The following is a 13,189-nucleotide window of genomic DNA, read 5'->3' as shown; positions in this document are numbered from 1 at the left end:
CTAGGTTAATAATGACATCGTCTCAGCCACTGATGGCTTTTCAGTCTCTGGACTTTGATGTCACTGTGGTATCTCCTTTGAAGGTAACTGGCTTTGTCTCTGGATTCTTGTAAGAATCTTATAAGAGAAAATGTCACTTTTCTAATTCATCTTGCCTGGGATTCACTGGGATTCCTGGACCTAAGGATTGGTTAAGACGATTCTGGAAAAATTTAAGCCATTTTAACTTCATATATTTTTCCTCCTCCCTATCCTTTCTTTCAGGAAATCAAACAGCCCTCCACCTCTCAAAACCCTGCTCTCATAGTTCCTGACTCTCTAACTGAATGGTCCTCAAATCATTCCCTAAGCTCAGTTTCAATTCATTAAGTCTCCTTTCAGCTGTGCTGAAATTTCCCACGTCAAATTCTAAATTTTATTTTTGAATTTCTAGTTCTATTAGATTCTTTTCATTTTATTGGCCACCTTTATGGAGTCAAGGTTGACACTTTTAATGGAATGAGAAACTGGACGATTCTGTGTTTGTTTCCAAGCATCTTTTATTTCTCCAGCTACAAGAAACATCGGCATCTTCTCTGACCGTCCCAGTATCTGAAATGGCCACATATTGTTTTCTCCCTGCTCTCACAGTGGCTCCTTTCCTTGTGAACAGGTTTTAAACTGGAGATGCTCCTTTTCCTTGGCACTCAGCCCACAGGGAATCCTCGAGGCCTGGTGGAGCCGCACCGCTCTGGCACAGATGCTCAGGAAAGGGTGACTTCGCCCTCGCCCCTGCTGCCCCGCCTCCCCCTCCACGCTGGCATCACAGAGTGTTGCTGGCATCTAGTGGACAGATGCTGCTAAACATTCTCCAGGGCACGGGCAGTCCTCAAGACCACGCCGCCCCAGTGTGGCTAACGCTTGCTGCACTGGAAAGGCTGTTTTGTTTCTGCCAGCCGCCTGGGCTCGCCAGCCCGTGGGCACTCCCAGTTCCCTTGGGGTCTCTGGGGCGGCGCAGGCAGCCTCACTGCAGGCTGCAAAAAAGGAGGGTGCATCTTCCGTCCTGGGTGGGAGGCCAGCATCATCATTAAAGGCCCCTCTGCAAGTCGCGGGTTTCTCCCACTCAGCCTGCAACTGAAGGGGCTGCCTGCAGTGGGCAGCGACCCTGGGGTGAACACCGAGCTCTCAGCAGGGACACAGAGCCCCTCAGGGCAAAGGCTGCCGCCTCTGCTGTTCCAGCCCCCACAGGCTCGGGCAGGGCTGCGCAGGAGCAGGTCAGGTGAAGCCGGGGAGGGAGCTCCTGAGGCCGGAGCAGCACTTGAAGAGCCCAGAGCTGGGATGGCCCATGGCCTGGGGCCTAGCCTGTCCTGAGTCATGCATGGGTGGAGGAAGGAATGGGAGCTGGGGAAGGCTGTTTTCAGTTCTGGAATTAAGCGGACCCCTAGTGAGGGGCTCAGGGCCCGAGCTGGTGCGGGGGCTCTGGTCAAGAGCTGGCAGAGGGGGACGACTAGGCGAGCCAGGAAAGGGGCAGCCTCCGGGCGGTCCTGGTGGGCCCTGGTCCAGTCACTGCATGGCTTGGATGCTGGAAACCTGGTGCCGCCCTTCGGGTCCAGCTCCCCTTCTGCCTTACATCCCAGGGAACCTGCCCAGGTCAAGGTCAAGTAGCCTGCGTGCTGGACCCAAGACAACCACCTTCCTCCACTGGCTGCCGGTGTTGGGGAGGGCTCCAGCTGGCACAGGCAGAGCAGGGCCCTTTGGGGGCAGCACCCCGGACCCCTCCTCTCTGGGCAGGCTGCTGCCCCCAGGCACGAGAGGCTGCGCACAGTCAGCCCTCAGAGCCCAGCTCTGTAAGTGTCCACCTATGTCCAGGCCCCGACCACACGGCCTGCCTGTGAAACCTGGATGCCCTCAGCTCCAGGGGAGGGCCCTGGGGGCGCTCAGAGCCCCTTCCAGGGTGGCTACAGGCCCACTGAGCAGATGGTCTCCCTGAGAGTGGGCCGGGCGTGGGGGCACAGGCAACAAACGACCCCGGCGGGACCCGCTGCCAGGCTCTTCCTGAGTCCTCCAGGCTCCCCTTTCTCGGACCCAGACCCAGACCCTTCATTCCCTGGGAAGCGCGCATCTGGTGGGGGTGCTGCTAAGGCTGCTAGTCTACAGGACTTCCTGGGGCACGCCAGAGGACTACCACCTGCCCTGAGGACAGGGTCCTCCCCACGGAAGGGCACCCTAAGCTGCCCTGGTGACCACGGCCCTGGCCTGGTTACCTGGCAGGCCCGAGAAAGGTCACTGTTTGTTCAGTGGAGTCCAGGCCAGCAGGGATGACCGCAGCCCATTCGTCTAGCGTCTAAGTTCTGCGAGGAAGAGAAAGACCAGCTCTGGCTCAGGCAGGAATCCAGTGAGTCCTGAACACTGTGCCCTGGGGCCCCCCTGGAACCGGGCATCAGTAGAAGCCCCTGGACTCCTGGCTGAGGTGGGACCCCTAGTCCTGAGGGAGGAAACGTGCCCGTGAACCCTCGGAGCCAATCACCACTGGGTCTGAGGTGTCCCACCCAGACCCTAGAGGGTCACCTACTCTAGGCCCCATCGGAGACACACAAATGAGGGCTCCAAGGCCAGTTAGCAGCGCAGGGTGAGCAGGGCCGTGGACTGGAGACCCCAGGCGGAGGGGACACAGGCCAGCAGAACACGGGAGCAGGCCTGCCAAGAGCTGCTGAGGCTGGTGTCCACACTCCCCATGGACAGCAGGGCAGCTCCAGGCTGGGTGCCGGCATGATGAAGTCTCCTGCCCTGCCAGCCGTGAAGCCCAGATCTGAAGGGAGGAGGGAGGCAACGTCCAGGCACCTCTGCCTCAGACGGGGGCCAAGGAAGTGCCCCCCTGCCCGGAGCTGAGAGACTGGCCAGGCAGCAAGGTCCCATGTCCGTGCCTGGGGCTGGCTACATGAAGGTGGAGTCCAGGGGCCCGGCATCCTGCTGGCTGAGGGCACGGGCCTCAAACAGCTGCTTGATGAGGGCAGACTTCTCCTGCTCCAGCTGTGTGATCCGCTCGCTCTTGTTGGTCACCTCCTGGGCAGGTGGGAGGGTGGTCAGAGCCTGGCCAGGGCCCCCCAACCCCCACCCCCACCCCACCCCCAGCTCCCGCCTGCACCCCACCCATGCCCACCTGGGTCAGGAGCCGGTTCTGCTCCTTCAGCATGAGGATAGTCTGCTGCTGCCAGTTGGGGGCTGAGGGTGACACAGGGCCTGGAGGCCCCGAGGAGGACGAGGGCAGAGCCTACAGGAGGGCACGGTCAGGCGGGCCTGGCACAGCCTCTAGGACAAGGGTGAGGGTAGCATGAGCTGGTCTGGGAGGCACTCACCCTGACAGCACAGGCCGCGGCCAGCAGCTCCCCCAGGCACCGGGCCACCTCTTGCACCTTGGGCAGCAGCTGCCCCAGCAGGCGGGGGCTACCCTCAGCCCCGAAGTCCTGGAGGAGAGCACAGAGGGGCAGTCAGGGAGCAGGGCCAGCCCGAGGGTGCAGGGGTTCCCCAGGGACTGCAGAGGGGCCCAGGGGTACAGGGGGTCCCCAGGGGCTGCAGGGGGGCCCAGGGGTGTCACAGGTAGGGAGTATCACGGCAGGGAGGGGTGGCCCAGCACTCTGGGTAGAGGAGCAACCACTGTCCTCTGCCCACTTGGGCAGGGGATCACTGTGGGGGGAGGGTGCCTGTGCCCACCTGGGCAGGGGATCACTGTGGGGGGAGGGTGCCTGTGCCCACCTGGGCAGGGGATCACTGTGGGGGCAGGGTCGCTGTTTCCAGGGGTGGGGTGGGGACGGGCCCAGGGAGCAGCGGCACTCACCAAGCTGGCCCTGCTCTGGCCCAGGCGGCGCTGGCGCTCCTGCAGGTGCTGCAGCTGCTGCTGGCACCACTCCCGGCCCCGCGCCATCATCTCCAGACCCTGCAGCAGCACTTCCTGTTCCTGCCGCAGCTCCCGCATCTGCTTCAGCCGCCACACATGGGCATTGCATCACCCACGGGCATACACCATGTCAACCACAGGCATGCGCCACGTCACCCACGGGCAGCACACGGGCATGCAGCAGGACAGGATGGCCTGCACCTGCCTGAGCCTGGAACTCACACTGGCCCGCGCGCACACACCCGAGCACACACCCTGGTACCAACAGGAGCCCTTGTGCGCCTCTGCACTGGGAACACAGCCCTGCTCCTCCACCCAGGGCTGGGGGCCTTCCTCAGCCCCTCCACACAGGGTCCCCAAGGGAACCTTCCCCCCCTTTATGGCATGTGGCCACTCTCCACAGGTGGGCCGGCCTGACGCACCAGCGAAGCAGGTAGGGGCCAGTGCAGTGCCGGGGAGGGGCTGACCAAAGGACTTCTTGACCTGACCGTGGGCCAGCTCCCAAGTGGGTTCAAACCAGGATGGGAACTGAGGTTTAGAACCACCGATGTTCCTGCCACAGGGTCCCCCGGAACCCAAGCCCAGATGTGCCCTCCCAGGCAGAGGGACGGTCCAGGAAATCATGCGTGTGGGGCCTCGTCCAAACAGGCGAGACGGCAGAGCCCCGGCCCCGGCTCACCAGGCCGCAGTCCGCGCCGCTGGTGACGGTGTGCCTGCGCCGCTCCCCTCGGGCTCGGGGCCCCCGGTGGGCCTCCCCCACGCCAAGTTCCTGGGCCCTGCAGGTCACTGCTCCTGCAGCAGAGAAGTGACAGCCTGGCTCACTTCCAGGCCTGTGAGGCAAGCCTGGCCCCCACAAACCCCCGAAGATCCATCCCAGACCCACCCCCAACCAACCCCAGCTGCACAAAGCCAGGTGCCCAAGTCTGCGTGCCTCTGGGATCCTCAGCGATCCAGAGCCTCCCTGGGCCACACCCTGCCGGGGCCTGGCTGGAACCTGGTCCTCTCTCAGCCCTCACAAGCTGCCCTCACACCTGCCATGCAGACAGCCGTGTGGCCACCGAGGCACAGGTCGCGCACCCCCTGCGTGAGCTCCTGAGGGCAGGGGGCTCCATCTCATTCATCTCTGCACACCCAGGGCCCATATCTCAAGGGCTCAAAGGCTGCTGGACTCGGAGCCAGCGAGGTGACCTCTGGCCTCCACTCCTCTCTCCTTGTCAGCCAAAGGGTGACTGGGGCTTCCCAGGCAGCGCTGGTGGTAGAGAACACGCCAGCCAATGCTGCTGCTGCTAAGTCGCTTCAGTCGTGTCCGACTCTGTGCGACCCCATAGATGGAAGCCCACCAGGCTCCCCTGTCCCTGGGATTCTCCAGGCAAGAACGCTGGAGTGGGTTGCCATTTCCTGCTCCAATGCTTGAAAATGAAAAGTGAAAGGGAAGTCGCTCAGTCGTTTCTGACTCTTAGCAGGAAACACAAAAAGACTCAGTTCAATTCCTGGGTCGGGAAGATCCCCTGGAGGAGGGCATGGCAACCCACTCCAGTATTCTTGCCTGGAGAACTCCAGAGACAGAGGAGCTCGGCAGGCTACAGTCCATGGGGCTGCAGAGAGTCAGACACGCCTGAAGCGACTTAGCACACAGAGTTCAAGCAGGAGGAATGTAGGGCTCAGGTAGCAGAGCCCAGCGTTCTCCCAGGGAGGCGACTGCAGCATGGTCCCTGCATACCTGCACCAGTGGAGCCCCAGCAGTAACTCTAACGCACACACAGTCACCCGCAGAGTTGGCGTGGGGCCAGAAAGCCAGGTGCTTCCCTGGGTGGGTCTCCTGGAGAGCACCAGCTTTCCTGGAGGACGGGAGGGCGAGCAGGGCTGCCCGTGAGGGGGGGGTGGGTGCAGGTGAAGAGGGCACCCTCCCTGGGTTCCCGAGCCCCACGCCCTGCCTGGCACGGCAGTGGGCAGGTGATGCAAAAAGCAGGCACAGGTATGTCTGACAGGGACACATCCAGAGGGCTGGCACCAGGTGGTCACGTGGGCCACCAGCCAGCTGTGGCAGACTGGCTCCAACCAGCCAGCCCTGGCAGACCGGCTCCAGGCTGCCATGGGCTGAGTCCATGTTCCAACCTGCTGAGCTGCGCTGAGGGGTGCTGGGGGCACCCCGGAACACCGGGGCTGGTCTGCACCATCAGGTTTGCAGGGTGGCCCAGGGCCCCCAGAGGACAGCAGGCTGGAGGCCCAGCAGGCAGAGGCATCCCTGACCCCACCCCACCCTGTCCGAGCGGGATCTAGCAGCCTGTACCTATGGGGCTCAGGCCAGCCTGGGGTACGTGCTGAACCCCAAAAGGGAACAGGAAGGAGGGCCTGGACGGCGGGGAGGGCTTGGGGGGCTGTGAACGTGGGGCAGCTTTCTCTTCCTGGGGTGCTAAGGGTTCTCAGACCTCCAGGTTTTGCACCCAAACAGTATGTCATGAGCCCCGTCTGGGCCTCCGCTGGTAAAAGGTGACAGTGGACGCCGGAGCTGGACCTCAGAGGACTGCAGTGACGGACCTGGTGCGACGACAGGCCTGAGGCATCAAACCCCAGTCCCATGGCTGATTCCCAACAGCATGCAATCACACGGACGGCACCGGGCCTGCACTCAGGGCCGCACGCCCAGAAGCCCACTTCCCCTTCACATCCGGGGGGACGTGGAGGCTGGGCAGCGAGGAACCTGGATGCAGGAGCCCCCAGCTGAGGGTCTGATGAGCTCGACAGGGAGGCGGGGGCCACCGTAGCTCCAGGTGGCAGTCATGGGGTTGGGGAGTATGTCTGAGCATGGGCAGGGTGTCCGGTGAGGCTGGCAGAGCGGTGGGCTGCATAGAAACGGCCACAGCTGCCCAGCAGAAGGCCTGCACCTGCACAGGCTGAATGGGCCAAGGGGGCGGAGCTCCCCCCCCTACAATGCCAGTGTTGTTCCCAGGACAGGCTCTCTGGGGGATAAACAGGGGACCATTCAGTCATGCTCTGTCCCTGCCAACTGGACCGGAAGCTGGGCCATCCCCAGGGGCTGTGGTTGATCCCGCCCAGGTGTCAGAGTTGCCAAGGCTCCAGGCCTGGAAGACCCTCCACTCTCTGCCCTTTCTGGGGCCAGGTCCTCCTGCACCACGCCTGGCAGCTCCGGCCCGCCCTGGCCTCACGGGGGCGATCCGCCCAAGCCTCTCCGCCGAGCTGCTAGACCGAGAAGGACCCAAGGAGGCAGCAAAGGCCCTTCACAGTCTGGGGGCCCTCCCTTGACACCAGTGAAAATTGCCTCTGCCTGAGTCACCAGATGCGCCCAAGGGCCCGGGTGTCCCCAGGTGCGGGCAAGTACTGAGGTGGAGAGCCCTTAGACCGAAACGGCTCCCCGCTCGGGTTTAGCTCGGAGTGGGCTCCTGGTGGGGTCTGCGTGGCCTCCCACCAGCTCCTTGGCCGGGTCTCCGAGCACCCGAGGTGCGGAGGAATTTCTTTCCCTCCAGGCAGCCGGCGTGACCCAGGCTTACAAGCCCGCGGGGAGCTACGGGGCAGGGCCAGGGGCCGCCCCGCACTCACCAGTGTCCTTGCTCGGGCTCCGCTCCAGCGCCGCGCCCTGGGGCCGCTCGGGTTCCGCCGGACCGGGCGCCGCCTCCGCCAGGCCGCACGGCTTCTCCAGGTTCCGACTCGCGAGGCCTGGGCCAGCCGGCGGGGGGCGCGCGCCCAGGGGCAGGGGCTTCCTCTCCAGGACTGTCCGCGGCTCGTCGGCCGGCGCGAACACCAGGCGCGGGGCCGGCGTCTGGCCCCCGGGCCGCGCCGAGCAGCCTGCCCCGGCCGGGGCGCGTGCGGGGGCCCGCGTGCCGCCGTCGGCGCTCGGCAGCGCGGTGCGCAGGCCGGCCACGAAGCGCTCGAAGGTGAGGTAGCCGCTGGCTGGGGCCGCCTGGCGCAGGCCCTCGAGCACGCCGCGGGGCAGCTCGCGCGCGTCGGCGCCCCGCCAGCGGGACTCGATCTCCCGCAGGTGCACGAGGCCGCGCCGCCGGTCGTCCAGGATGTCGAAGAGCGTGCGCAGGCTCTGCAGGAAGGCGCGCGGCAGCCCCTCCGTGCCCGGCGCGGGAGGCGGCCCGCCGCCCGGCTCGGCCATGGCGGCTCCGGCCATGGGCGGCCGCCCGCAGCGCTCGGGCCTCGGCCCCCGCCGGCTTGGCCCCCGCGCTGCCCGACGGCGGGTCCGGCGGCGCGCGACCCGCCGCGACAATAGCGGCGACTTTTTGAATGGGCCTCCCCGTGGCGTCAGCGCTCATTAGCATCCGCGGCGGCCATTGGCCGAGGTTAGCTTGTCTCCTCTCTGATTGGCTGAGAGGCCGGCAGCCCCGGTTTGATTTTCGGGTGGAGAGGCCGGTGGCTGGCGCGCTCCCGCAGTGCCCGGAGCGGCCGGGGGCGCGCGGAGGCGCCCGGCGGGCAGGGGGCGGGGTCCCCCTAGTCCGCCTGCCTCTCGAGCTCGCGGGTGGGGGCGGGACCCCCGAGCGCCCCGGTAGACTCCCCCCGCTGCAACCACGCCGGCCGCTTCCTCCGCGGTCCCGACCTCTCTGGCTCTGGCCGCCCAGCCCACCTTCCGGAGGGCGGGGCCCGGGGCCGGCGGTAACGTGTCCCCGGGTGGCCTCCGGGGTTAGGGGGAGAGCAGCCCTCCAGGGACCCCCCCCTTCCCCCTCGAGCTGCCCAGCGCGCTCTTCGCTGAGTGTCCCTCGGCGCAGCCCTGGGGCTCCTTTCTCTTGCACCAGGCGGGCCCCGAGGGGATTGTGGGCTCCAGCCAGCTGGGCGCTTCCGCTCACAGAAGCCTCTCTGTCCCCACCGCTGCTCCCTCCTCCGCCGGCCCCTCGGGATAGCCTGGCCTTTCCTGCCGGCCGCAGGACAAAGCCACTTCTCCTGTGTCCCCAGATTCCCGTGTGCTCACAAGGTCCTCTGCTCTGGCCCCTTCCTCTGGCTGGACACTTCCTCCAGCTGCAACCAGGGCACTCATGGCCTCCTGAAGGCAGCTAGGCAGGCCTGTGCACCCCCTCCCACCCCCGCCCACTGCCCCTGCTTCATTCCCTGGTCACTCTGTATGGTCAGTCTGGGAGGGGCTCATCTCAGGGCCCACTGATGGGACCTTCCCCAAAGCAGGGAAGGACCCAAGATGCTGTCTGCCTGGGACCCTGTGTTCCCCATAGCCTGCCCTGAGGTCCTGCCCTGCTCCCTTTCCTCCACTGATGGTTTTCTCCATGCAACTGATACCCCACTTTGCCACTGAGCAGAGCACATGAGTTATCTGCTGCTTTAGAAGAAGACTATTCACCTTGGGGGGGTAAAAGAACAAAGAGTTGATGACCACCTTCTCCAGACAGGCTCTCGGTGCGGCCATGGGCTCCACACTCTGGCTGGCCTGCCTACCTGTGCCTCTGTGTCCTTGGGCCCCAGGCACTGGTCTGAGTCTCAAGCTGTTGTGAGGGCAGCTGCCCTGGCCAGGGAGTGTCCTGGATCCACTTCTCCCCCTGGGGTTATCCCAAAAAGTGAGGACTCTTTTATGGTGAGGAATTTGGGGGCTACCTAGAAAGCTGTGAGCCTGGATAGTCACCCCATGGAGACTGGTCTGTCCCTGCCTTCCCCTTTAGTGGCAGGACCAGCCAAAGTCCCCAGAGGCATTCAGGTCTTTTGTCCTGCAGTTCATCTCCCCTTCCTTCTCTGCTTCCAGCAACCATCCCCCACCCCACCCCAGGCCCCTATGCTTAGGGTACTGGCATTCCTTCGCCTCTGAGTCTGTGCACCTGGGGGCTCTCCTACCAGGAACACTGTTCCTCTGTGCTCCTGGCTGAGCCCTGTGCTCTTCCGGTGCACAGTGGCGCTCAGTGGAAACCTTCCTGGAGGTCGCAGCGGAAGGAGCATCTTTGGGTGGGACGCTGAACCAGGGCGAGGCCCGTGGGAGGGGCGGCCTGGGGACAGCTCTGTGGGGTGCTGCCTCTCAGATGGCATGCCCAGCGGGACCCAGGCTAGGCCACGGCCCTTGTGAGCCTGAGCCCACTGTGCCAAGAAAGCAAAGTCCCCTCAGGGCTTCTAGAGTGCTGGGGAAGGCGGACCCGCCGGGCCCTGGCTCACTGGTGCTCTGACGGCCCCTCGCTAGGCGCTGGAGAAAGGCATGGGGAAGCTGAAGTCAGCGCCAGCTCCGGGTGTGGGGCTAAGGCGTGGTCCCCATGTCTCCGACCGCTTCCTCCTTCCGGTTGCTTTCCAACCTGAGGCGTGGTCCCCATGTCTTTCCAATCGCTTCCTCTTTCCGGTTGCTTTCCAACCTGCCCAGCACCTTTCCACCTGTAGCTTTCAGACTGGCTGTCACCCTGGAGAGGGATGGGGAGGCTTCCCAGAGGCCCAGGCCAGGCAGATCCTCTGAGGCCTTTAAACTTTGGAGGTACCCACCCTAGTCGTAATTTTCTCTGTGGCAGCCAGGAGCTCTTTGGAGCGGGCAGGGGCACTGGCCACGCCGTCCTCTGCCACCTTGGCAGGCGGCCCAAGAGGCTGTCACCCACCTGTGCCTCCTAGGTATCCCCGTTTGTCAGTGCCCCCTCTGCCCAGGCGGGCCGGCCCCCCTACTCTTGGCCCTTCAGGTGCCTCCGGCTACACGGTCTCAATGGTCCAAATCCTTCTGACCTCAGCTGAGTCCCAACCTCCCACGCACACTGTCTGTCCACTTGGCGCGCCTGCCGCAGACCTCCCTTCAGGGCCACGGACTGATGGAGCGGACCAGCCCCTCGTGTAGCGAGTGCACGCAGGCAGCCGTCTGGCCCAGTCACTGTGCTAGACCTGGGGCCCAACACGATCGTTCTTAACAGGCGCTGGCTGAATGTCCGCTGTGTGCTGGTCATAGATCAAGTGATGGTGTGCAGCAGTGAGCCAGACAACATCCAGCTCTCGGGGTCTCAGTTCCCATGGGGAAGCCGGACAGGGGAGGGTAGAGAAAGGCAAGGAGGAACAGAAAAGGACAGAAGGGTCTTCCCAAGTGTGACCTGTGAGCAGAGATCTAGCAAAGTGGAGCAGGAAGTTCTCTGACTTTCTGAAAACAAGCCATTCAGGTGCAAAGGCCCTGAGGCAGGCCCACTTCTTTTAGGTCCCAAGCAAGTTCAGGGGGCCCCCAAGAGGCCGTTAAGCTCTGCCTCCTAACCCAGAAAGGGTACTTGGAAGGGGTGGGGCTCGCACCTTAACAGGCATTCGCTGGACAGGCTGGAAGGGGTTTTCTTTTCTTTTCTTTCTGTGTCTGTCTCCCTCCCGCTGCACCGGGTTGGTTGCAGGATCTTTCACTGTGGCACGCGGGATGGCACAGGAGGCAGTGACCAAATCCATCCCCAAAGAAAAAGAAATGCAAGAAGGAACAGTGGTTGTCTGAGGAGGCTTTACAAATAGCTGAGAAAGAAGAGCAGTGAAAGGCAAGGGGGAAAGGGGAAGATATAACCGAGTGCAGAGCTCCAGAGAACAGCAAGGAGAGATGAGAAGGCCTTCTTAAGTGAACACTGCAAAGAAACAGAGGAAAACAACAAACCGGGAAAGACTGAAGATCTCCTCAATGAAACTGGAAGAGCAGGAAAGCATTTCACGCAAGGACGGGCACAGCAAAGGACAAACATAGTAAGTTCCGAAGAGAGGCAGGAAAGATTAAGACGTGGCAAGAATACACTGAAGAACTGTAAGCTGGAAGGCCATGACGGCGTGGCCACTGCCCTAGAGCCGGACACCCTGGAGTGTGGAGTCAAATGAGCCTTCAGAAGCATTGCCATGAATAAAGCTAGTGGAGGTGATGGAATTCCAGCTGAGATATTTCAATTCCTAAAAGATGATGCTGTTAGAGTGCTGCACTCAGTATGTCAGCAAATTTGGAAAACTCAGCAGTGGCCACAGGACTGGAAAAGGTAAGTGTTTATTCCAGTCTCAAAGAAGGGCAATGTCAAAGAATGTTCAAACTACCACACAACTGCACTCATCTCACATGCTGGCAAGGTAAAATCCTTCCAACTAGATTTCAACAGTATGTGAACCGAGAACTTCCAGATGTACAAGCTGAATTTCAAAGAGGCAGAGGAATCAGAGATTAAATTACCAGCATTCATTTGATCATGGAGAAAGCAAGGGAATTCCTGGAGAACATCTACTTGTGTTTCATTGACTATGCTAAAGCCTTTGTGTGGATCACAACAAATTGTGGAACATTCTTAAAGAGATGGGCATACCAGAACACCTTGCTTGTATCCTCGGAAACCTGTATGCAGGTCAAGAAGCAACAGTGAGGGCTTCCTTGATGGCTCAGTGGTAAGGAACCAGGCTGCCAGTACAGGAGACTCTGGCACCCTCCCTGCTCTGTGAAGACCCCACGTGCCGCAGAGCTACTGAGCTTGTGTGCCACAACCACTAAACCTGTGCTCTGGAGCCTGGAAGCTGCAACTGTGGAAGCCCGAGCGCCCTCAAGCCTGTGCTCCGCAAGTAAAGCCACCACAGTGAGAAGCTCGTGCATTGCAACTGGGAAGTGTACCCTACTCTCTGAAGCTAGAGAACAGCCCGGGCAGTAATAAAGACCCAGCATACCCAAAAGTGAACAAAACTATTTACAATAAAAGAAAAGGAAGAAGAAGCAACAGTTAGAACTGGCCAGGAACAACTGAGTGATTCAAAATTGGGAAAGGAGTACAGCAAGGCTATATATTGTCACCCTGCTTGTTTAACTTAAATGCAGAGCACGTCATGGGAAGTGCTGACTGGACGAATCACAAGCTGGAATCAAGGTTGCCAGGAGAAATCAACAACTTCAGATATGCGGATGATACCATGCGAATGGCAGACAGTGAAGAGAAACTAAAGATCCTCTTGATGAAGGTGAAAGAGGAGAGTGAAAAAGCCGCATGAAACTCAACGTTAAAACACAACAACAGCTCAGACCATGGCATCCGGTCCCAGCTCTTCATGGCACATAGACGGGAAAAGTGGAAGCAGTGGCAGGTTTGGGACGGTGACTGCAGCCATGAAATTAAAAGACGCTTGCTCCTTGGAAGGAAAGCTATGACAAACCTAGACAGCGTATTAAAAAGCAGAGACATCACTTTGCTGACAAAGGTCCATACAGTCAAAGCTATAATAGTCATGTATGGATGTGAGAGTTGGACCATAAAGAAGGCTGAGAGCTGAAAAAAATCATGCTTTGGAACTGTGGTGTTGGAGAAGATTGTTGAGAGTCCCTTTGACTGCAAGGAGATCAAACCAGTCCATCCCAAAGGAAATCAACCCTGAATATTCACAGGAAGGACTGATGCTGAAGCGGAATCTCCAATA

The 13,189-nt window shown here is 61.4% G+C and overlaps 1 protein-coding gene across 3 annotated transcripts; it reads right to left on the bottom strand.

The window, feature by feature from the left end:
• Positions 1-530: 530 nt before the first annotated feature.
• SAPCD2 (suppressor APC domain containing 2) lies at positions 531-8,124 on the bottom strand. 3 transcript variants are annotated; one of them, XR_008682517.2, is made up of 7 exons: positions 7,433-8,124; positions 4,554-4,666; positions 3,815-3,955; positions 3,336-3,443; positions 3,140-3,250; positions 2,552-3,042; positions 531-2,330 (listed from the first exon to the last, which is right to left on the bottom strand). XR_008682517.2 is itself a non-coding variant. In XM_055400688.2 (6 exons), exons 1-6 carry the CDS (start codon positions 8,007-8,009, stop codon positions 2,914-2,916), a joined length of 1,179 nt encoding a protein of 392 aa, XP_055256663.1. In that variant the 5' UTR covers positions 8,010-8,124; the 3' UTR covers positions 531-2,913. The 3 variants fall into 3 exon arrangements, 2 of the variants coding, with proteins under 2 accessions (XP_055256663.1, XP_055256664.1); XM_055400688.2 differs by having other exon boundaries at positions 531-3,042; XM_055400689.2 differs by having other exon boundaries at positions 531-3,042; positions 3,815-3,952; positions 7,433-8,123.
• Positions 8,125-13,189: the final 5,065 nt, after the last annotated feature.

The sequence above is a fragment of the Moschus berezovskii genome, chromosome 11 (assembly GCF_049115385.1).
Source record: "Moschus berezovskii isolate FMDL1 chromosome 11, NW_MosBer_1.0, whole genome shotgun sequence".
NCBI classification, from domain to species: domain Eukaryota; kingdom Metazoa; phylum Chordata; class Mammalia; order Artiodactyla; family Moschidae; genus Moschus; species Moschus berezovskii.
This window is presented reverse-complemented; position numbering and strand designations above follow the sequence as displayed.

What these genes read in the sequence shown, in the direction of transcription:
- SAPCD2 (XM_055400688.2), bottom strand. Translation starts at nt 8,009, where the DNA reads ATGGCCGGAGCCGCCATGGCCGAGCCGGGCGGCGGGCCGCCTCCCGCG. An exon ending in GCCAGAGCAGGGCCAGCTTG is followed by an intron (nt 3,444 to 3,814) that starts GTGAGTGCCGCT and finishes GCTCTCCTCCAG; the next exon opens with GACTTCGGGGCTGAGGGTAG. An exon ending in AGAACCGGCTCCTGACCCAG is followed by an intron (nt 3,043 to 3,139) that starts GTGGGCATGGGT and finishes CCACCTGCCCAG; the next exon opens with GAGGTGACCAACAAGAGCGA.